The sequence below is a fragment of the Hippopotamus amphibius genome, chromosome 17, assembly GCF_030028045.1.
Source record: "Hippopotamus amphibius kiboko isolate mHipAmp2 chromosome 17, mHipAmp2.hap2, whole genome shotgun sequence".
NCBI lineage: Eukaryota > Metazoa > Chordata > Mammalia > Artiodactyla > Hippopotamidae > Hippopotamus > Hippopotamus amphibius.
Genome location: NC_080202.1, coordinates 4,605,109 through 4,627,826, shown reverse-complemented (window position 1 = coordinate 4,627,826; position 22,718 = coordinate 4,605,109). Strand labels below are relative to the sequence as shown.

Genomic DNA, 22,718 nt, shown 5'->3' with positions numbered 1-22,718 from the left:
CACTGGTTGGTTGTTCAGATATTTTAGGAACTTGCAGATTGAAGACCTTTCTTTAAACCTCAGCACTCTTGGTGTTTTGGGGCCGGTTATTCTTTATTTCAGGGCACTGTCTTATACATTGTAGGATGTGTGGCCGCATCCCTGGCTTCTACCCACTAGATGCCAGGGATGTTCTGCACGTGGTTACAGTCATATACACCTCCAGACGTTGCCAAACATCCTGGGCTGACAAACGTGACCCCTGGTCAAGAACTCTTAACACCTTAATCCTTGCTTTCTCCCCGAGGATAGCAAATATTACACCTGTTCAACTCCTTTTCTTTCTTTTCTTTTTAAACCATTTTAGACATTTTTCTAAAATGTGCTTTAAGGAACTTTTTTTTGAAAGGTAAGGGTGGGAGCAGATGCTCTCTGAAGATGCTATTCCTGTGCCTTTAATTAAATCTCTGGAAACTTGGACCTGATAGCTTTTGGAGGACAACTAGAAAGTGGTGTTAAAATGTGGATATATTAGTACTTAGTTGCCTGGTCTAGTTTTTACCAAGAAGAATGTCCCATTTTATGTGAAGTGATGGGGTAGCAAGATTATTCCTCGAGTGAAAGGGATCTGACCTCTGTGAAGTGGGTGTGTCTAAGGGCAGGGAGGGAGGTATATTTTAGACCTATTGAGGGTCTCCTTACCCAACAGATATCCTGGGCTACCCTCCATCTGGACTTACCGGAGGAATCCTAGGAACTTCCATACCACTCCTGGGGGTTGATCTACCTCCTGTGATCTTCCCCGGAGATATCTAGAGCCCACTGGTCTCCTGGGGATGTTCCTAGATTCCTAAAAATCCATTTCCAGCTTGGTTCCTCTCTGAAGTCATCCAGTTGCCTGTCTAGGGATTGAGTTATTGTAATCCGATCATGCTGTTCTTAAGCCCTCAGTGGTCCCCCAGTGCCCCTAGAATGAAGCCCCAGTGCCTGCCTCTGGCTGACGAGACCTCCTCTGCAATCTTGCCTCCACCCCCACCTCTCCCCCCATCACTCACTGTGCTCCAGCCACTCTGGTCTCCTGGGGATGCTGAGCTGGCCAGGTAGCCCACCTCCGGGACTTTGCACCTGCTGTCCCTCTGCCTGGAATGTTCTTTCCCAGGTTGTCTGGAGGCTTGGCTGACTTTTTCTCCCTTCAGGTTGCTTCGTAAACGTCCTCCTTCTGGGCGGGGGGGGGTGGTGTCTTTTCTTATCACTGCCCCTCCCCACAGCTTCCACTCTGCCCATCGTCTTTCCAGTGTCCCCATGGCACTTCCAGCTCTCGAAACAGTCTCCTTCCTAGCGTCTGTGTTTAGTATTTGTCTTCCTGCCCTGGGATGTAAGTTCTGTTAGAGCGGTGTCTGGCCTCAGTCATCATGGGTGTGGTACCTGGATAGGCACCCCGTTCGCACTGGGGAGTAAGAGACTGACAGCTGAGGGTCTCTGGGTCCTCAGGCCGGAGGCTCTGGGCTGGGAGGGGTTCCATCGCTTTCCATTTGAAGAGCTGTCTGTGTGGCAGTGTGGATCGGAAGACCTCAGCATATCTAGTTGGTTTTTTGTTTCTTTGTTTTGCTGTGATGTGCGGCGTGTGGGATCTTAGTTCACTGACCAGGGATTGAACCCGTGCCCCCTGCAGTGGAAGTGTGGAGTCTTAACCCCTGGACCACCAGATACCTAGCTGTTCTTACCTTGCTATTCTCAGTGTGTGCTGGGTGGTTTTGGCTCAGGAAGGAGAGGGCTTGTCGACACTTAAGAAGGGAAGATAGATCATGCTATGGTCCTTCTGCCTCTCTCCCTCCCTCGCCTTCCCTCCCTTCCCACATAAAGCTTACCATTTTAACTGTTTTAAAGAGCACAATTCAGTGATGTTTACTACAGTCACAATATTGTGCAGCTGCCACCACAGTCTACTTCCAGAACATTTCCATCTCCCCAAAGGAGACCCGGTACTCATTCATCAGGCATTTCCCTTACCCCCTCCCCCCGGCTCTTGGCAACTAGGAATCTGCCTTCTGTCCCTATGGGGTTGTTTCTTCCGGAGATCTTACAGAAATAGAATCGTACATCATGTGCCCATCTGTGCCTGGCTCATCTCACTTGATGTGACGGCTTCAGGGTTCATCCGCGTTGTAACCTGTGTCAAGACTTCATTCTGTTTTTACAGCTGCATAGTATTCCGTTGGGTGGCTTGCCCATGTTGGGTTTATTCACTCATCTGTTGATGGACGTCTGAGCTGTTTCCACCTTTTGGCTATTGTGAATCGGGCTGCTCTTCACATCATGTACATGTTTTAGTTTGACCATCTGTTTTAAATTATTCTGAGTACATACCCAAGAGTGGAGTTGCCGGGCCATGTGGTCATTTTGTTTAACTTATTGAAATACTGCCAAACGTTTCCACAGTGCTGGACCGTTTTACATCTCTACTGGCAAAGCATGAAGGCTCCAATTTCTCCACATGCTTACCAATATTTATTTTATGTATTTAAAAAATATTAATATTATGATAGCCATTCTAGTGGGTGTGAGGTGGTATCGCATTGCAGCTTTGATTTGGGTTTCCTTAATGACTAAAGATGTTGGGCATCTTTTCATGTGCTTATTGGCCATTTTATATCTTTGGAGTCTGCCTTATTTTGATGATTACTTTGTTTGCAGTGTAATTCTGTGTGAACATTTTTCTCTCTCTTTCTTGCCCATAAGCTGCTTTGTTTATAAAATTGGGGATGATATACTTCTTAAGAGAGAGATGGATTTTTAGAAGTTAAAGCAAGGCTCAAATCTTTAGCATAATTTTGAAATCTTCTCTTTCTTCCCCGCTGCTCTTCTACTTTATTTTAAAATGCAGCCTGTGGGGCTTCCTAGGTGGCACAGTGGTTAAGAATCCGCCTGACAATGCAGAGGTCACGGGTTCGATCCCAGCTCCAGGAAGATCCCACATGCCACGGAGCAACTAAGCCCGTGTGCCGAAATAAAAAAAAAAAAAAAAAAAAATGCAGCCTGTGAACCTTAGCCTTATTTTCCGAATTCACAAATTTAATTATTTTAATTTTCTGCATTTTGATATCGCTGAGTCTAACCCACCATGTATCCTCTGAATTTTTAGGTTTCATACATATTTTAAAGTCAGTTTGTTTCTTAGCTAATATAGCATCTAAGCTAGCATTTGACTTCTTGCTGTTTTAGTGTAGGTGGGTGACTGTTGAAGTCGTTTTCATTACCACGTTGTTTTGGGTTTTTTTCCTTTTCAGAAAAAGTTGCCTCTGACCACACTGGCTCAGTGTCTGATGGAAGGATCAGCTGTCCTGGGAGATGACACGCTTCTTGGGTAAGGCGATTCCATGCGTGGGTTTGTGCCAAATCTCTGTGAGTCCCCACCCTACAGAGGGGACTAGCCGTCCTCCGGGAGGCGGGGGGGACACCTGCAGTCTGGCTGGAGACTGGACGGGAAGGAAGGCAAGGTGGCCCATGAGAAACTGAGCCCCCAGGTCCCAGAGTCACAGCCAGCTCCCAAGGGGAGAGATGAACATGAAGCAGGGGGCTCGAGTTAGATCCCTGGTTGGGGAGCTAAGACCCCACATGCCTCAAGGTGCGGCCCAAAACAAAAAACCAAAAAAACGAAAAAAACAAACCAAAAAAAACTGTTGAAGGACACTTGAAGTCCCTCGGGCTCCAGCAGAAGCAAATATGAAATCTCTCCGCGTCAGATGTCAGCACTTATAGGATTCCCAGAAGAACTACCCTTGCTGATTTTGAGCTCACAATAAAAACAAACTAAATATAGAATCATCATGAGAGAGGATCCAGAGGCACAGTCGGTGGGAGAGTCGGACGCTAAGAACTAAAAATAATAGGACAACTTGAAAGGAAATGGACAGTAATTATATTTAAAATGAAACTTGAATATTTAATACAAAAAAATTTTTGGCAAAAGAATCAGGCAGTGGGGGGGGGGGGGGGGGGAAGAAGAGGAATCAAAGAAAAACCAAATGGAACTTTTAAGAATTCAAATTATATTTATTATAATTTAAAAACTTACTTGAGAGAAACTGGAAATTGCACAGAGATACAGAAATTGGTGCGCTGGAAAACAGATCTGGAGTCGCCACGAGAATTTACAGAATAAAGTACAAGAGATAAGGATACAGGCAGCGTTAAATGGGCAGACTCAGATGCTAGGATGTAAAGATACAGCATTATGTGTGGTAGCTGCTTCTGAAGAAGAAAATAGAAGGGGAAGTCAATGGTTGAATTTTCCTTTTCTAGATTTGAAGAGAAGCACGAGTCTTTAGATTTAAGAAGCACCATAAGTCCTGATTGAGATCAACCAAGAGAAACTCATCCCTGGACATATCATTGTAAAACTACACCCTGTTAACAAAAAAGAGAGAAATTTGTGTATAAAAGAGGAATTAGACTGGTAACAAACTATTCATGAGCCACAATAAATGCCAGGAAATAATGGAGGAATATCTTCAAGTAGTGAGTGAAAATATAAGAAATCTAGATTCAGTGATAGACTAAATCATTGTTCAAGAATAAGGGGAAAATAAACATATTTTCAGGCACAGATTTAGAGAAGTTACTATCTCATGTTCTCACTGAAAGACTAGTTAATGTTGTGTGAAGTAGATTATGTCCAGAAGAAAAGAATGAAATGCAGGTAACAAGATAGCACTTAAAAAAAAAAAAAGTAGTGGGACCTCCCTGGCAGTCCAGTGGTTATGACTTTGCCTTCCAGTGCAAGGGATGTGGGTTGGATCCCTGGTCAGGGAGCTGAGATCCCACATGCCTCCCAGCCAAGAGGCCAAAACATAAAACAGAAACAATACTGTAAGAAATTCAATAAAGGCTTTAAAAATGGGTCCACTTTAGAAAAAAAAAAATCTTGATAAAAGTAGTGTGGGAAAAAAAGTAGTGTGGGAATTCCCTGGCGATCCAGTGGTTAAGACTCGGCACTTTTACTACCGAGGGCCCGGGTTCAATCCCTGGTTGGGGAACCAAGATCCTGTAAGCCATGCGGCGCAGCCAAAACAAACAAACAAACAAACAAAACCCCAAAAGACAAAAAAACCTTTAAAAAAAAATAGTGAATGTGACGTAGGGGATGAAAAAGTTCTTTTTGCCTCTTCACATGTTAGGTTCCTTCACCGGGCCCCGCAAATTAAATTGACAAAAGACAGGTTAACAAGAGAAAAGCACGCACATTTGATGAACGTGCAGCGCGTGCAGGTGAACTCGGTGAGGAGTAACTCAAAGGGGTGGCTGGAACTTGGGCTTATATAGCATTTTTAGCAAAAGGACAGTGATTTTTTTTTTAGAGAAGTGACAAGACAAAGGAGAAGGAATGTTAGTTTCTAGGGCAACAAATTGTGGGAAGGTAAATATATAAGGGGACTAGCAGGAGATAAGGGTTAGTTAGTAAGGTTTGTAGTGTGGAGCCTACTGGGGCCGTCTCTGGGCTGATAAGGGTCTCGAATTCTCTCTGGTGATTAGCATCTACCTCTCCTGGTAGAGAGGGGAGGGGGACACCTTTACAAATTTATGTCCTGCTTTTAAGCAACTGCAGGGAGGGTAGAGAGCTTTTTCGTATCTGCTTCTTCTCAGTTTCCTTCAGCTCAAAATAACCCTTGTGCCAAATTGGCATATTTTGGGGTGGTGTGTTCTGCTCCTCTTCAGTGTAAAGAAATATAAGTAAACACTGAATTGAGAAATAGCAATAGGACTTCCCTGGTGGCACAGTGATTAGGAATCCGCCTGCCAGTGCAGGGGACACGGGTTCCATCCCTGGTCTGGGAAGATCCCACATACCTTGGAGCAACTGAGCCCATGCGCCACAACTACTGAGTCTGCGTTCTGGATCCTGCAGGCCACAACTACTGAGCCCACGTGCCACAACTCCTGAGCACGCACCTAAAGCCTGTGTTCCGCAACAAGAGAAGTCACCGCAACAAGAGAAGTCACCGCAATAAGAAGCCCGTGCACTGCAATGAAGAGTAGCCCCCGCTCTCTGCAACTAGAGAAAGCCCGTGTGCAGCAACAAAGACCCAATGCAGCTGAAAATAAATAAAAAATAAAATATAAATAAATCAAAATAAAATAAAAATCACTGATGGAGTCAGAAAAAGCAAGCTTTTTTAAAAAAAATAGCAATATAGTAATAATTAATTTGGGGGGTTAAAGCAAAGTGAAACTAAAACAGTGGAAAATAATAATAGGAAGCTTTGGAAAGGGTATCAGTGTTTGAAGCTCTTGTATGAAAGGAGGATAAAGATGTTACATTTAAATTGGAAGTGTGCATGGTGGAAAAGTAAGAGTAACCACAAAAAGAATAGAAATAGAATGTGTAACTTCAAAATTAGGTAAAAGATGGAACAGGGAATAAATACAATAGAAGAAAATCCCATAGAAGGGACTAAAAGAGAAAAAATCAGCAAAGAAAAGCATAATAAATAGAAAACAGGAAAATGAAGGTAGTAGCAATTACTGTATGTATACCTGTAATCATAAGACAGGAAATGGAACAAACTCAACTGTTTGTAATATACAGACTCGCAAGTGGGTAAACGTGGAATCCCATTGTCTGTTCCTTCTGAGATAACATGCCTGAAACTTGATGACATAGCAAGGTAAAGGAGGGAGGACACCAGGTAAAGATGACAGAGTGAACAGATACATCTAATTTTGTTCCCTTCCACCAAACTACAGTCGGGGTTATTTTGTGTGTGTGTGTGTGTGTCTGTGTGTGTGTGTGTGTGTGTGTGTGTGTGTGTGTGTCTGTGTGTGTGTGTGTGTGTGTGTGTGTGTGTGTGTGTCTGTCTGTGTGTGTGTGTGTGTGTGTGTGTGTGTGTGTGTGTGTGTGTGTGTGTGTGTGTTTTCTCCCTGAAAGGACATAAACTCACAAAGGCAGGAAAACAGGAGAGAAGACAAGAGGATTTTGTGAGCTGTGAACTGTAAAGATAAGATTGGCTGGGACCTGACTTAGCAAGTCCCAGAAAGCTGACTCCCGAGCCAGAAGCAGGATGTGCAGAGAGCTGAGATGTTTATACCAGGAAGTGCTGACAAGGCTCAGCAATTATCAGCCCCAGGGATCTCAGGGACGGTGGGTCTTCGGAGGGGGCGGTGATGGAAATCACAAATGGGGGTTGAAAGCTAGTCAGGTGCCACTTGGGTCACTCAGACCCAGCCCTTATCCACATCCCTGGGGGACTCTCATCCCCTTGCCCCCAGCCCCAGCAGAAGTCTGGAGCTTTATCCTCTGGGGAGGGTAAAACAGAGCATCTGAAGACTGGGGGCACCGAGCACAGCGGAGTGTAGGGGCAGCAGTCAGTAAGGTACTTATATTTTCAAGAGATAAGAGAAAATAGTGTTTCCATGAAATAAAAAACAGGATGTTAATTAAGAAATATTTACAGGAAAGAAATATTCAGAGATCAAAAGCAAATTCATAGAAATGAAAAATATGATCTTCTCAGTAGAAGGTTTGGACGATAACGTTGAAATCATCCAGAAAAGAGACCAAAAGACAAGGACACAGAAAATAGAGAAGTTAGAAAATGAGATCATTCCAGGACGTCTTAGGCCTGAGTGACAGGAATTCCAAGAAGAGGAGGAGATCATAAACATAGTTTAAAAGATAATCCAAAAGTGTTTTCCAGAAGTGAAGGATGTGAGTTTCTGTATTGAAGGGGCCCATTGCGCTCCTAATACAATGGCAAAAATTAAACCTCTGTCAGAGCTCACCACTGGTGAGTACTAGTGATAGAAGATTCTGCACCTTCTAGAGAAAACATTGTCACATACAAGGGATCAGAAATCTGAATTCTTCCAGCTTTACCAAAAGCGATAATGGAAGCCAGAAAGTTATTGAACAATGCCTTCCAAATTCTGGAGGACTAGGAAGCACAGAGTATAATCTCCTGTCTAGCTTTCAGTCAACGTGAGGGTAGAGAAGTTGTGACACGCAGGGTCTCAAAAAATGGACGTCCACACACTCTTTCTCGAAAGCTAAAGCATGGTGGGCCCACAGTGAGGCAGTGACCGGGGCAGGTTGGGATGCGGGTGTGGGGAACAGGATCTCCAGCCCAGGACGGAGAGAGAGAGTCCTGCACGTGGCGAAGGGAGATTTCAGGAAGATAGCCCTGCCTGGGAGAGAAGGAAAACTCAGTCCAGGTGGGCACGGGTCTGGGAGAGACTGATGCCAGAAGATGGAATTCATCCACATCAGGGCGGTTCAGTAGCTTACGAGACATATCAGAAAAGTGGCGGAGGATTTGGGGTTCAGGCAGGTGTACAGAAAACTGAACAAGCAAACTGAAATAAGGCAATTGTTAACTCCCAAGAGAACGAACAAATGTGCAGGAAGGACCAGGAGTCATAGTACACTCCCCAGCTTTCCCCCAGACAGCAGATGGAGTCAGAGGTAGTGTAAATGCTGCACACCTACTGATAGAAATAAACGGAGGGGGACTTCCCTGGTGGCACAGTGGTTGAGACTCCGCGCTCCCAATTCAGGGGCCCCGGGTTCAATCCTTGGTCATGGAACTGGATCCCACATACATGCTGCAACTAAGAGTTCACATGCCACAACCAAGGAGCCCGCCTGCTGCAACTAAGACCCAGTACAACCAAATAAATAAATATTAAAAGAAAGAAAGAAATGGGGGGGCGAATGTAAATAGAGCTAATTCTCACTTCCCATAGTTAGAGTCGGTTGTGAATGCTTACAGTGCTCGAAACAAGCACAGCAGAAACTAACACAACATTGTAAAGCAGCTATACTCTAATTAAAAAAAAAAAAAAGAAAGAAAAACAGTTGAAATGGGGAGCTAAGAACCAGAAGAATCAGATGAAAGATACCATTAAAAAGGTACAGAGGTAAACCCACAACCTGAGAGTTAATTTTGCAGCAGACCTGAAAAAGAATGTAAACCTACTCTACATCCACACACATACCTATAAGCATATAAAGAACTCCTAACACAAAAATTGCCAAAAAATATGAATAGGCACTTCATGGAAGAGGGACCCTAAATGACCCAGTTAAAAAAGTTTACATCCCTAGTGTGACACTGAACCTGTCCTCGTATTGGTTGCTTTTTACATTCTTCGTTATATTTGGGGCTTCTCCATCTCGATACATGCAGAATTAGCTCAAACCTAATGATAAATGTAAAATGCAAGCAGTGTAGCTGGGTGAAGCAGCCATATTTTATACTGTATGTGAACACATACATATGTAATAGAAGTATAGAAATATGGGCAGGAAAAGTACATGCTAACTTTAGAATAGCGATTACCTCTCCCCATACTTTTGTTGATTCATAAAAACTCTTTACATGCATTTCAGGCAACGTGGTACTGTGAAAAGGAAACCCTTGTGTACCCCTTCAGGGAAAATGAACATCTTTGAAATACTGTATTCTCCCGTCTAGGAACATGGCATTACTTTCTACTCACTCAGGTCTTCTGTAATTTGTTCATCATTAATAAACTTTTACTTGGTTTTCCACTTTCTTTCTGTTAGAGCCTGCTGAAATTGAGGTTGCGGTGTGTGTTTGAAGACGCTGGTTGGTGCATTGGCTTTAGCTATTTTCTCCAGTGGTCTCGGGGGGAGGTAGAAGGCTCTCTTTAGGCCTGTGGATTTGGTGTGTGTGAATCTGTTCTCTCTACAATCTTCATTTCCCCACAAATCCCCTTTTAGCCCAGGCACATAGTAGATACCCAGCATCCTTTAGAAAGTAGACAGTTTCAGAAATGGGACCACATGGAGCCAGTTGGTGTGGGACGGAATGGGAATCAACCACTTTATTAACACCGTCTCTTGAATGTTTCCCCGGCCAGCAGGTGATGACATTGGGACGTGGGTTACATCTTTCTCCACAGGGCACGTACTCAGGAAGGTGTTCTTCCCTTCTGTTGCAGGAAGATGCTGAAACTCTGTGGCGAGACAGAGGACAAGCTGGCCCAGGAGCTGATTCACTTTGAATTGCAAGTCGAGAGAGATGTGATCGAGCCCCTGTTCTTGCTGGCTGAGGTCAGAAGTGGGAGTGAGGCTGGGCTGAGCAGGGAGGGCAGAACAGTGGGGGTCCCTCTGCTCCGGCCTTATGGCTGTTTCCACCCCTCACCCACCCCGTGGCACAGTGTTTCACTGGGGATCACTTCTACCCGACTGCCTGGGGTCCCGCAGCATGGGAGCCCTTTGAGCTGCGGGGCGCCCCCTTCTCCCACCCACCATCTCCTCTGCTGGCGTCCCTGTGGGTGAAGCTGCAAGTCTGGTGGCATCACCGCATCCCCCGCAGGGTCTCTGCCCGTCCCCACCCCGGCCCTCCACCCATCTCAAATCTTCATTGGAACAAATAGTGGAATCTAAAATATGACACAGATGAACCTATCTATGAAACAGAAACAGACTCACAGACATAGAGAACAGATTTGTGGTTGGCAAAGGGGAGGGGATTGGGGGAGGGAAGGATTGGGAGTTTGGGATTAGCCGATAATAGCAAACTATTATACATAGAATGGATGAACAACAAGGTCCTACTGTATAGCACAGGGAGCTATATTCAATCTCCTATGATAAACCAGAATGGAAAAGAATATGAAATATATATATGTATAAGTGAATCACTTTGCTGTACAGCAGTAATTAACACAACATTGTAAATCAACTATACTTAATTAAAAAATTAAAAAAAAAAAAACCAAAACAGCGGCCCCCTACTCACAAAGGCTGGGGACGTGTTCAAGAGACTCTGTGAGGCCCCCTTGCTGTTTCTGTTTACATAGGGCCCTTCTCTTTCTTCTTTTAAGGACACTAACAAAAACCGTTTTCTTAAAAAGAAACCTTAATGTCCAGGTGACAGTTTTGCCAGCTTCAGCCAGGTGAAATTTCATCAAGTAACAGAGAAAATCATTGGGGGACGTTGTCTGTCCTGAAGCCTGAACCTCCTTTCCCAGTTGCCTTTAATTGGTCCTGCAAGCCTGCCTGGTGCTGTAGTGATGGAGATGCTCTGTGTCTGCACTGCGTGGCGGCCACCACCCACCTGTGACCTCTGAGCTCTTGAAATGTGTTTAGTGTGACGAAGGAACTAAACCTTTAGTTCTGTTGAATTTTTACTTCCTTGAATTTATTTATTTTTGGCCACGTGCGGGATCTTCGTTCCCCTACCAGGGATCGAACCTGCACCCCCTGCAGTGGAGGTGTGGAGTCTTAACCACTGGACCGCCGGGGAACTCCATGCTCCCTTGTGTTTAAAATGGCACAGCCACAAGTGGCTCCAGGCTCCCGCGTCAGGCAGCCTCTCCCTGGACCATGTCTGGGTTCCTTTTTAGACCACCCCCAGCACCTCCCCATCCCCAGGTACAATTTCTGGGACACATGAATGGGTAAATAATGACCAGAGTGCTTAGAAGGATTCAAGGAGAACATTCTAGGTGTGGTGCAATGATATGGACCAGCTCTTGACTTCTCAGATGCCATCCTGGTACAGCCTACAACATTCCTGTGAGGCCCTCTGCTCTTTATGAAGGTGCTCTGGGGTCCCAGCCAGAGCTGCAAGCAAACGCAAGGGGGCAGGTCTGAGCTGGGTGCCGGGACTCCTACGTTTCAAGCTTTGCCTCTTTGCCTCTGGGCCCTGCGATGACCCAGGTGCCCAGAGACAGTGATGCATCTTCCTGTTGGAGGTCAGTGCACTTAGTACCTTACTCTTCCCTGCCTGGAAGAGAGAGTACATAGCAGCTCATACAACACTAGAGCATCCTAACATTGTTTCCTTTTAAATTCTCACATCCTTCCCCACTTTGGCTGGGCCTGCAAACAACATCCCGGCCTAGAATGTTCAGTTAAGTCATTTTTTAGAAATAAAAGAGCATCCACACACAACCACCATGGGAGAACTTATCACTCAGCGAAGCCACGGCCGTGTTTATTCATTATTTACTTTAGAAAGGAATCTCACTTGATTTCTCTAAGAATCTATCCTAATTGCATTCCACATAGCATCTCAGGCCTCCTGGGGCCCCTTCTCCTCCCCCTGCCGTCTGTATTGTATTAGGGCTGTGTGTCAGATCTGCCTGCCCTTCTCCGCACGTCTGGCCCTTATGCAAGCAGAGAGATGTTTTTGCTGCTGTTTTTAGTCCGCTGGGTGAGAGCAGGAATGAGCTGGGCAGAAGCGAGCAGGGACACTGGGTCTCTGAGATGGTCTGGGTTGACGTAGGGCCTGACAGATGCCGGTGAAGAAAGAGCAGAGTTTAGCTCGGGAAAGGGAATTGAGAATTTCCTCTGAAGATGAGGACTGGGAGACTTCTAGCAAACCCGTTGGGTAGCTGTCATTAATTCTTTAAGAAACTGTCTTGTCTCATAGACATGGAAAGCAAATGGTTTTCTTATGGTTACCAAAGGGGAAAGGGGAGGGTGGGATAAATTAGGAGTCGGGGATTAGCAGGTACACACTACTATATATAAAATAGAGAACCAACAAGGACAGGGAGCTACATTCACTGTCTTGTGACAACCTATAATGGAAAAGAACCAGAAGAAGAGTAGATGTGTATGTATAACTGAGTCACTTTGCTGTATGCCTGAAACATTGTTAATCAACTATACTTCAATTTAAAGACATTAAAAAAAAAAAAAAGAATCTTTCTTGGGCTTCAGATCAGCTGTGTCTTTTTTCTCCTGTACCCACAGGTGGAAATCCCAAATATCCAAAAACAGAGAAAACATTTAGCAAAGCTGGTGCTGGACATGGACTCTTCACGAACGAGGTACGGTGCAATTTCTTTGCTTTTGTTTCTGCTTCTTTGAAGGAACTATAATCATACTTGGGGGGTAGGGGTTGTGTGTGTGTGTTTTCGTTCACCGTATTTTTTTTTTTAAATTAATTAACTTGTTGGCTGCACTGGGTCGTTGTTGCGGCACACGGGCTTTCTCTAGTTGCGGCAAGCAGGGGCTACTCTTCGTTGTGGTGCGTGGGCTTCTCATTGCCGTGGCTACTCTTGTTGTGGAGCACCGGCTCTAGGCGCGTGGGCTTCAGTAGTTGCAGCACATGGGTTCAGTAGTTGTGTCTCATGGGCTTAATTGCTCTGCAGCACGTGGATTCTTCCCAGACCAGGGCTCGAACCTGTGTCCCCAGATTCTCAACCATTGCACCACCAGGGAAGTCCCATCGAGTGTTCCTTATGCCTGCTGTGTGCCAGGCGCTGGAGGTCCTGGGGCCCCCGCTCTCATGGAGGCTGCAGCCTGGTTTGGGGGTTAGATATAGGCAAGAGAACACATACACGAGGCCATTTCAGCAGCTGTAAGTCCCATCAAGAAGACAACGCAGTGTAATTTTGGAAGATGTGGAGAAGCAGGCTACAGCATTAGATAGGGTGAATCAGAGAAGGCTATTTTGAGGAGACAGCACTTGATCTGATAAGAAGGAGGCAGCCATGTGAAGATCTGGTGCAAAACTGCCTGTGACTGTAGGAACAGCAGGTGCAAAGGCCCTGTGGTGGGAATAAGGTTGATGTATTCAGGATAAAGAATGAAGGCCAGCGTGGCTGAGGTGGAAGGGACAAAGCGGGGGTAGTAGGAGCAGAGAAGAGAGAGGCAGGTAGGATGATATGTCCTGTTTATAATGAGAGGAGAATTTCTGACTCTGGGGACCTGGTCTCCTTTTCCTGAGGCTGATGGTGTAGATATCTCTTCCGTAGCCATTCTCTGAACCTGAGACTGTTATGGGAGAAGTAAAATTCCAACAGTGCTGCTCTTCCCCTGCTCCCGTCTCCCAGAATCTACCAGGACATTCCTGTTCCCGCAGGGGAGTGCCGTGGCCCTGCAGTGGCTCTGACTGTGGCTGTCCTAAGTCCTGGTTGGGCGTAATTGCCTGTTTATTTCTTGTGTGCCTACGTGTACACGTTGAAACACGCAGGCTCGTGAATGTGAAAGGAACCTTTTGGTTCTACCTTCGGTCCTTTGTAGGTCAATTTTAATAATCTCCCCATCTTGTTTTAATTTTCTTGAGAAAAATAAAAACTAGGACAAAACTGGAACTACTTGGGCTGTGAGCTGTAGGATGATGAGTCCTGAACCAGGAGTTAGAGATTAGGTCCCAAGATCCAGGTTGCCTGTCCTCTAGACCTGAGACCTTGGTCAAGCCACTGAACCTTCCAGAATAGTAGTTTCCTCACCTGGACACAGTAGCAACATTTGCAATATTTGTGGGCTGACCTGGGAGGTTGTTTTGAGTGTCAAATGAAATCCTGTTTGCCACAGCGCTTCCCAAGAGCTTTCCCAAAGGAAGCTGCTGCTGTAACCAGTTGGGGCGCCACAGTTCTGCATTTGGACCAACAGAAAAGTATAGCTTAGTCCCCCAAGACCAGATACAGATCAGGCTTGACCAGCAGAGAAACAAAGTTTCTTCGTTTCTTTCTCCCCTTCTCCTCTCCCCTTGTTTTTTTATTGATGTATAGTTGATTTACTGTGTTTCAGATGTACAGCAAAGTAATTCAACTATACATATATATATATTCTTTTTCAGGTTCTTTCCCATTATAGGTTATAATATACTGAATACAGTTCCCTGTGCTAAGCAGTAGGTCCAGGTTGCTTATCTACTTTATATATAGTAGTGTGTATCCGTCAGAGTGTCTTTAATTCACTTAGTGTTTCCCAAACTTCAGTCCGCCTCCATGATCTTTGACATCTGTGCCAACACCGCTCATGAAACATTGATTCGCTATTTCAAAATCAGTCAGTTTGAAAAAGAAACCTTATAGCACTACCATAAATTGAAGAGCAGTGCCCTTAGCTACAGATATCAGGTAAACATAACAGTGAACGGGATGAAAGCAGTGCCTGTGTTATTAAATTTTCGATCCTGCTGCCTGTGGAAGGCTGTGATCCTGAAGCTTGTCTCCTTTTGTTGGAAAGGGACGAGGAGGAGGAGTTAGAAAGTTGTTGAAGTTATTCTGACCCAGATCTGAGGCTTGTGTCTTAGTGCACTTGGAGGAACAGAGAGCAGGTTACGTCAGGCCTGTTGGCGTGGCGTGACTTACTGCTGTGTCCTGGCACCATGGGAAGTTGCCTCCTGCAACACCAGCGTTCAGGTCCCACATCTGGGGAGTCACGTAAGATGACTGCGGAAATGCTGTGCGTCCCTCTGTCCGGTTGATGGTGGACACCATCTTCCTGGGTTTGCAGAGTGATTTCCTTCTGTGAGGACCTGGATTCTGGCTCTGAGGTCTTTTCTCTGCTTCTGTAAGGAAAACCTGCATTCCCAGCCCAGAGCTTCTGCTCAGAGGGCTGGATAGTAGCATCAGAGCTTGTCGTTGCCTTGTCCGCTTATGTACTTCCATTCAGCCTCCCTGAGACAGTTTCTCCTGGGTGACAGCCGTGGTCCGTCTAGTTTTGTCTTATGTTTTTAATAGTGACACCAAGCGATGTGTAGATTCTGAAACCACAGAGAAGTGTCATCGGGGACCTCTCTTCCATGATTTAACAAACTTTTTCATGTCTTCAGCTCATCCTCTCTTGTGTTTGGGATTTGGTAAGGAAATAGCTACTACCCCCAACCAAATTTTTACGCTTCTAACCTCTAACTCAGACCGTTTACAACCTTGGTTGTTTCCGAAGCCAACTCTCCCTGACTTCCTGCATTTTCCTCTAACCCTGAGTCAGCATGAGGACTGCATGCCAAGATAGAGCAGTGCGCGTAAGGCCAAATGCTCTGCTGCTGAACTGCAGGCATCACCGGGTACTCTTGGGGAGCAGCTGGGTTCTCACCGCCCCCACCTCTTCCCCACCCTACCTCCCCATTTGGTCAGTCTGCACACACGAGGTTCTGTGCCTTGCAGCATCCTCCTTCCGTGCCAGGACCTCAGAAAGTGGAGGATGCCAGTGGCAGAGGAGTGGAAAAGACTGGGCAGACGCAACAATGAATGTCCCACGAAAGCAACGTTCCTGTTTCCTTCCGAAACTTCTGGACTTCCTGTCACCCTGATCTTGAGTTTGCCTGCGGTGCCCTCCTCCTGGTCTCTGAAATGTCTTACCCTGGTTTCTGGCCTTTTTCTATTAGCCTTTCCTTAAAGCTTGGATTCTGTCTTTGTCATCCCCAAATCATAGACTGATGGCATCTCTCTCAGAGGATGCTGGGTCACCTCAGTTATTTTAGCGGGAAGAAATGAACTTTCTCCTCTTCAAACTTCAAAACTCAAACTCTTCTTGGACAAGAATCCTTATTTCTTCTCTTAACCGAGCAGGACCGTTGTAGAGTTTACTTTTAGAGCCACTGACTGAGAAGATCAGCAGTCCTAGAAATTCATGATTTTTTTCTAGTATTTTAATTTTATTGGAGTATAGTTGGTTTACAATGTTGTGTTAGTTTCAGGTGTACGGCAAAGTGATTTAGTTATACACATACATATATTCATTCTTTTTTAGATTCTTTTCTCGTATAGGTCATTACAGAGTGTTGAGTGGAGTTCCCTGTGCTGTAGGCTGTCTATCTTATGTACAGTAACGTGCATGTGTTCATCCCAAGCTCCTGATTTATCCCTCAGCCCCGCTCCGTGTTTCCCCTTTGGCAGTGCTAATAAGTTTATTTTTGATATCTGTAAGTCTGTTTCTGTGTTATAAATAAGTTCATTTGTATCTTTTTTAAAAATGAGATCCCACATATGAATGATATCGTATGATGTTTTTCTCTGACTTATTTCACTTAGTATGGTAATCTCCTGGTCCATCCATGTTGTTGCAAGTGGCATTATTTCATTCTTTTTTATGGCGGCTATTACATCATATATATATATGCCACATCTTCTTTATCTGTTCCTCTGTCTGTGGATGGTTAGGTGGCTTCCGTGTCTTGGCTGTTGTAAATAGGGGTGCTGTGAACATTGGGAGGCATGTATCCTTTCGGATTACGGTTTTCTTATGTGCGGATATGTGCCCAGGGTTGGGATTGCTGGGTTATATGGTAATTCTGTTTTGAGTTTTGTGAGGAACCTCCACACTCTTCTCCATGGTGGCTGTACCCGTTGACATTCCCACCGGTAGTACAGGAGGGCTCCTTTTCTCCACGTCCTCTCCAGCGTTTGTCGAAATTCATGATTAATGGAGCTTTTCCTAACAAATTACTATACAAATGTTTCTGAGGGTCCCTTGATATTTTGCTATTCAGTCTCCACAAAGGGACCATTCGGGGCGGGGGTGGGGGGCGCTTTTATCACTTTTTTATAATGTCAAAATAGAGTACTTATCCATTACAAGTAAAAGTACCTGTAAAGGGAGGGGAAAGATGTATGTTCTTAAACTACCAGGACAGAATTGAGGGGGAAAATAAAGGGGAACAGGGAAGAAAAGAAAGAGATAACTTTGGAAGGTGTCTTCATTTTAATACACATGTATTAAGTGTAATTCAGATTTTTTCTAAAAAATCTAATCCAGATCTATACAACCCTAAAAACCAGCTTAGTGTTTGTGGCCACTTTGTTTATTTTTTACACTTCTGTATTGGTTCATTTTTTTTCTCCTTCAGATAGCGTGGATGGGATGGTGATTGTAGGTCTGTAATCTACCGTGGAAGTGTATTCATTATCTGAGATCTAAATTACAGCCATGATGTTTCATATTTTATTTGAGGAAGCCTGGGAATTTAATATTAATTTAACATATTTAATTAATATTAATTTAATTTAATACTAATTAAATATATATCATTTCTGTAGGGCAAACCGTTATAAGAAAGACTTGCCCCGGAATTATTACTAATCTTTATCTGTTAGCTTAGATTTTATTTTTAAACACTTTGGAGTAGAACATATTTATAATTTATAATATTTTGCCATGAATTCTTATCTTGGATAAGAAATCTTTCTCAGAATGCATGTGTCCATCTGTGGAGCTTCAAGCCAGCTTGATGTCCTAAAGCCTTTTTAAGTAATTTTCCTGTGGGTACACTTTTTAAGTGACAGAGAATCCTTCATTGTGCTACTTTTTGCTAATAGCAAAGAGAACTAATGTCCTCCTTTTTGGTATTATAATGCCCTACTCTCTCATTTTTTCCTGCACATAACACAAGAGGAAAGAAGAATTGTGCAGAGAAAACGCTTAGTGATTTGATTCTAGATTCTCAGATGAGGATAACTTTGCACTTTTGCCTCTATGTTGGATGGATGGTCCAGGAGCCAGACGGAGCCCTGGAGCCTCCGGTTTGGTCCATACCCCATGGGCCTGCACGGTGTTTAGAGGACAGTATTTAATCTCTGTTGCCACGTTTCATCTGATGAGGTCACTTGACAGTTCCCAGCTTGTCAGTTGAAACATCCAGCAACCCATGGGCCGTGCGTCTCCTGCCTGGGCCCCATATGCCCTGACCACCCTCTGTGAACCCCTGCCCGGTCCCCATCCCCTCCCCGCCCGGTCCCCATCCCCTCCCCGCCCGGTCCCATCCCCTCTCCGCCCCTCCTGACTTCCCAGGACGGCAGCCAGGCACCAGCTGCCTTTGTCATCCTGATTACACGATTTTCTCAGAGCGGAGAAATGCTTGTATATCTCATGTCCCTGTTACAAGTAGGAAATAAAGGATTGGGTGGATGAGTTTTTAAGATAATGACCCATTTGACATATTTTTCCTACTTGCTGGGCTCTATAGGCTGTTGAGTTTACAGCCTCAGTGGGAGAGGCCCACGGCTGTTCCCTGCCTCAGCTGCTAGCATCTTAGCGTAATTAGAACCTTCTTTCTGAGTGTGCTTTTGGTAATTCCTTGATAATGATTTAGCAACCAGAAATATTTGTGCTTCCCTATAAAAGTTTCCCAAGGGGCTTCCTCGGAGAGCCAGTTTTCTCTGCAGAGAGATAAATGTTTAAGAAAATGTAAATGAGGTATCAAAGTGCTGATCCAAGGTTGCTTAGTGCTTACCAGTGGGGATTTTTGCTTTCACGTTTGTTTTAATCTTACCCATTTATCCTCTCACTTAGCATCCATGATTGGCTTCAGCCAAGTAGGTGAATGTTTCCAAACTCAGTGCCCACAGGATAGGCAGGAGACTAAAAGGAATGGCGTGGACCATGGTTCAGAGGAAGCAACAGTGATGTCATTTGGCCTTAGTGTTCAGAAGACAGTAGGGAAGGTGGTGGCAGATTGGGGTATCCTCGCTCTGTCTGAAGGGGCCACCATCCTCAGCCTTCTTCCATCCTGCCACGTGTCCCTTGCAGCCCCCTTTCTCCTGGTCTGGTATTGGGTACCTTTCCATTATCTCTCCTTTGGAGTGAGGCTGTGTCGTTCCCTGGGTGGTACCCGTAACCAGCTATTTCTCTGCTTCCCTGTGTCTCCAGGGCTTTCTCTACCTGTCTCATACCTCTCCTCTTTTTCTCCTGTTTCCCATCAGGTGGCAGCAGACTTCCAAGTCTTCGGGTTTGTCCAGCAGCTTACAGCCTGCGGGTGCCAAAGCGGATGCCCTCAGGGAGGAGATGGAGGAGGCTGCCAACAGAGTGGAGATTTGCAGGGTACCCCCTCTTTCCTTCTCTCCACCGAGAAAGATGGGGAAGGCCTAAGGGAGTCCCTTTTTGTTCGCTGGAGTTCTGTGAAAACCCTAATAGTGAGCCCCTGGTTAAATCAGTGTCCCCAAGCTTGCCTGCTGGCACCTCCAAAGAGTGCTGCATGAGCCCTACGAGCTGGGCTTTCATGGTGACCTGGATGGAGGGACAGCGGTGGGTTATCATTGATACTCCTATATGGTAGGCAAAGAAGAAATGGCCTTGGTTTCTCTATGAGGCTTTTGTAAGTCATCTGAGCCCCGAATCATAGATTCTAGGCTGCCCAGAACAGTTGAGAGTTTAGACAATAAATGAGCCTCGACTCCCTGTTGATATTACATTATTTTCTTATTTGCCTTTTACTGTTTTCTGAGTCACTTTGTCAATCCTTTGCTTCCTGGGAGACACATTATCTATGAAGTTGAAATGCTAGCCAATGAGATAGTTGCAGCAAAGAAAACCTCCCACTTGTCAGGAAAGGAGGGCCTCATTCTCCAAAGTGTGCCTCTGCCCTCAGGCGTGACAGATGCCTCTCGTCACCCTTGTTCAAATGTTTCTCATCTACTTTCCCCACAAACGTGTTATGGGGCTTCGTTATCAGTACACCGTTCTTGATGCTTTGTGTATATGTACATTTGTATACGTGCAGATAGGCCAGTTTGGTTTGGATCCAAGGAACAAAAATATCATGCTTCTGGAATTATGCTGGTGTCTGTTGTCTTCCTAATGTACAGTTTTACAGGAGAGCACCCACTTTGCTTGTAGACATCTCTCTCTGTGGCTTTGTCGAGTCTTACCTTGTCCATCAGCTTCTGCTTTTATGACCATCCTGTACAGGTGATTCTGACCTTGCATTCAGGTGACATTGAGAGTCAGATAGAATTTCTCTCTGGAGTTAGAAACATCAAAATATCTTGAAAGGATTCATTATCTCTCAGCCTGCAGTTTTGTGGAGCCAAGCAAAGTTAGACCAACATTTCAGACCCAGGACTCGTGAGTAAAGCTGATTTATCATTTGAATTCCTGTGTCTACGGCAAAGGTCTAGCTGTGCTATTTGTGAAGAATCACTCTCCTCTCGTGTTGATTTCCCTCTAACTCTGTGTCTTATCTGCCCATCTACCATGGGTTTATGTCCTTCCATCAAAGACCTAAATGTAAGGCCAGACACTGTAAACCTCTTAGAGGAAAATATAGGCAGGATACTCTGTGACATAAATTACAGCAAGATCCTTTTTGACCCACCTCCTAGAGTAATGGAAATAAAAACAAAAATAAACAAATGGGACCTAATGAAACTTAAAAGTTTTTGCACAGCAAAGGAAACCATAAATAAGATGAAAAGTTAAATCTTTCTTACAAAATTCCTTCTTCACTGGACACAGGAGGGTGGTATTAAGAGGGGCTGCTACATGTGAATCTCCAAATGCATCTGAATAAAAGTTTAATAGCTTCGTCCAATCTTGGGTAGCTACTTAACATTGGCTGTTTTTATTAAAAAATATATTACATTCCTTTTAAGAGATGACGAAGTATTACATGTTCGTCATAACCAGTAAAAAAAAAAATGCATATATATTAAGAAAACACCAATTATTCTTCCCCTTCCTGCCCAGCAACCAGCCAACCCCTCTGCAAAGGAGGTGACCAGTTTGCCTTTCTCAACAGTATTTATGAAGATTTATCATGAACAAAGCACTCTGATACATACTAAGTGGCCGGAAAAGTTATAAGGATCAGAAAGTCAGTGTTCGGATCTGTTACCCACTCTTTTTTTCACAGTCGTACAAACTTGCGCTCATATATAGCGTTTTTCTAGGTATTCATTTTGTATTTGAGTGTATGTGTGTGTGTTCATAGAATGGTCATGTTGTTTCTATTGATCTATCACTTTTCTCAGTTAAAAGTGCATCCTGGGCATTTCTCCAGGGTGGTAGCTGTAGATCTAACTTAGTCTTCCTAATGATGTGTACAATATTCCATCGTAGGGCTGTACCTACCATCATTTATTTAGTTGTTTTCCTAGCGATAGATATTCAAACTAATGTGTTTTCTTTCTTTGTTTGCCAGCAACAAAAATGATATAATCAACATCATTATATGTAAATTCTTACACACTGGTACCTTTTTTTCCCTGTAGAGTAGATTCCCAAAAGTGATATTTTTAGGTAGAAGATTACGTATACTTTCTAAGCTCTCATACGTATTGACAGTTTACTTCTCTTAAAAGGAAACTACAGTTTGCATTCCCACCAGTAATATACAGAATTGAACATTTCACCTTATCTTTTTCTGTAGTTTTTCCTGTTTTCAGTTTTTGGCCGTCTGGTGAGGGAAAAAAAGCTATCCCCATGTTATTATCATTTTAATTTCCCCAGATGTTAGTGGTCCTGAGTATATCTTTGTGTATTTATTGTACATTCTTCATATATTTCTAGGCATTCTTAGTTTGTCAAATGGTCTGTCTGTATTGGCAGTTGGACCAGTATTTCTATCATTTTTAATATCAGTTTGTGTAAGTCTCTGTGTAATTAGAGATATTGAACTGTCTTCTATCTGTTGTGCTGCAGGTACTTTTTCCAGTCTGCCGTTGTCTTTTGATTTTTGCTTGTGTTGATGTCTGCCGTTCACAACCTGATCATGTACCTGTATTTCCTTTGTATGGGAGGAGGCCCCAGGTGGTCCATCAGGCATCTTCCATCTCAACGTTAAGAATGTTTTCTTCTTTAATTTTCTTTTAATGTCTCTAATGCATCTTATACACCTATTTTGTGCATTGTAATATACCTGAAATGTATTTTTGTACATGGTGTGTGGTAGAGATTTGGAATTTTTTTCCCCACATGAATAGCTAATTATGCCAACGTCATTTCTTAGATCAGCCACCTCCTCCTGAAGTGAAATCCTATCATCTGATTCCCCACATTTATTTCTAGGCTCTGTATTGCATTCATCTGCTTGTCTGTTCCTGGGGTAATACGGTACAATGTCTATTCTAATGACTTTGTAGCAATCGTAATATTCAGTGAAATAACTCCCACTCTCTTTCGTAGTTCTCTGGGCTGGTTGGTGGCCTCTGTTTCATTATATCAACTGTAGAATGATCATATCCAGTCACTAAAAGCTCGCATTGTGCTCTAAGCATCTTTCTTTGTGTGCTGAGCGGATCCCCTTGGGAGCAGG

The 22,718-nt window shown here is 44.2% G+C and overlaps 1 protein-coding gene across 2 annotated transcripts in view; it reads left to right on the top strand.

Annotated features, from left to right (window-relative positions):
- Positions 1 to 22,718, top strand: part of ARHGAP44 (Rho GTPase activating protein 44) — a 149,467-nt gene that overhangs the window by 90,045 nt on the left and 36,704 nt on the right. For both annotated transcript variants that reach the window (XM_057717208.1, XM_057717207.1), the window contains exons 4-7: positions 3,267 to 3,343; positions 9,940 to 10,051; positions 12,707 to 12,783; positions 19,390 to 19,507. In XM_057717208.1, coding sequence (XP_057573191.1) covers positions 3,267 to 3,343; positions 9,940 to 10,051; positions 12,707 to 12,783; positions 19,390 to 19,507 — 384 coding nt within the window. The remainder of the gene's footprint in view (positions 1 to 3,266; positions 3,344 to 9,939; positions 10,052 to 12,706; positions 12,784 to 19,389; positions 19,508 to 22,718) is intronic.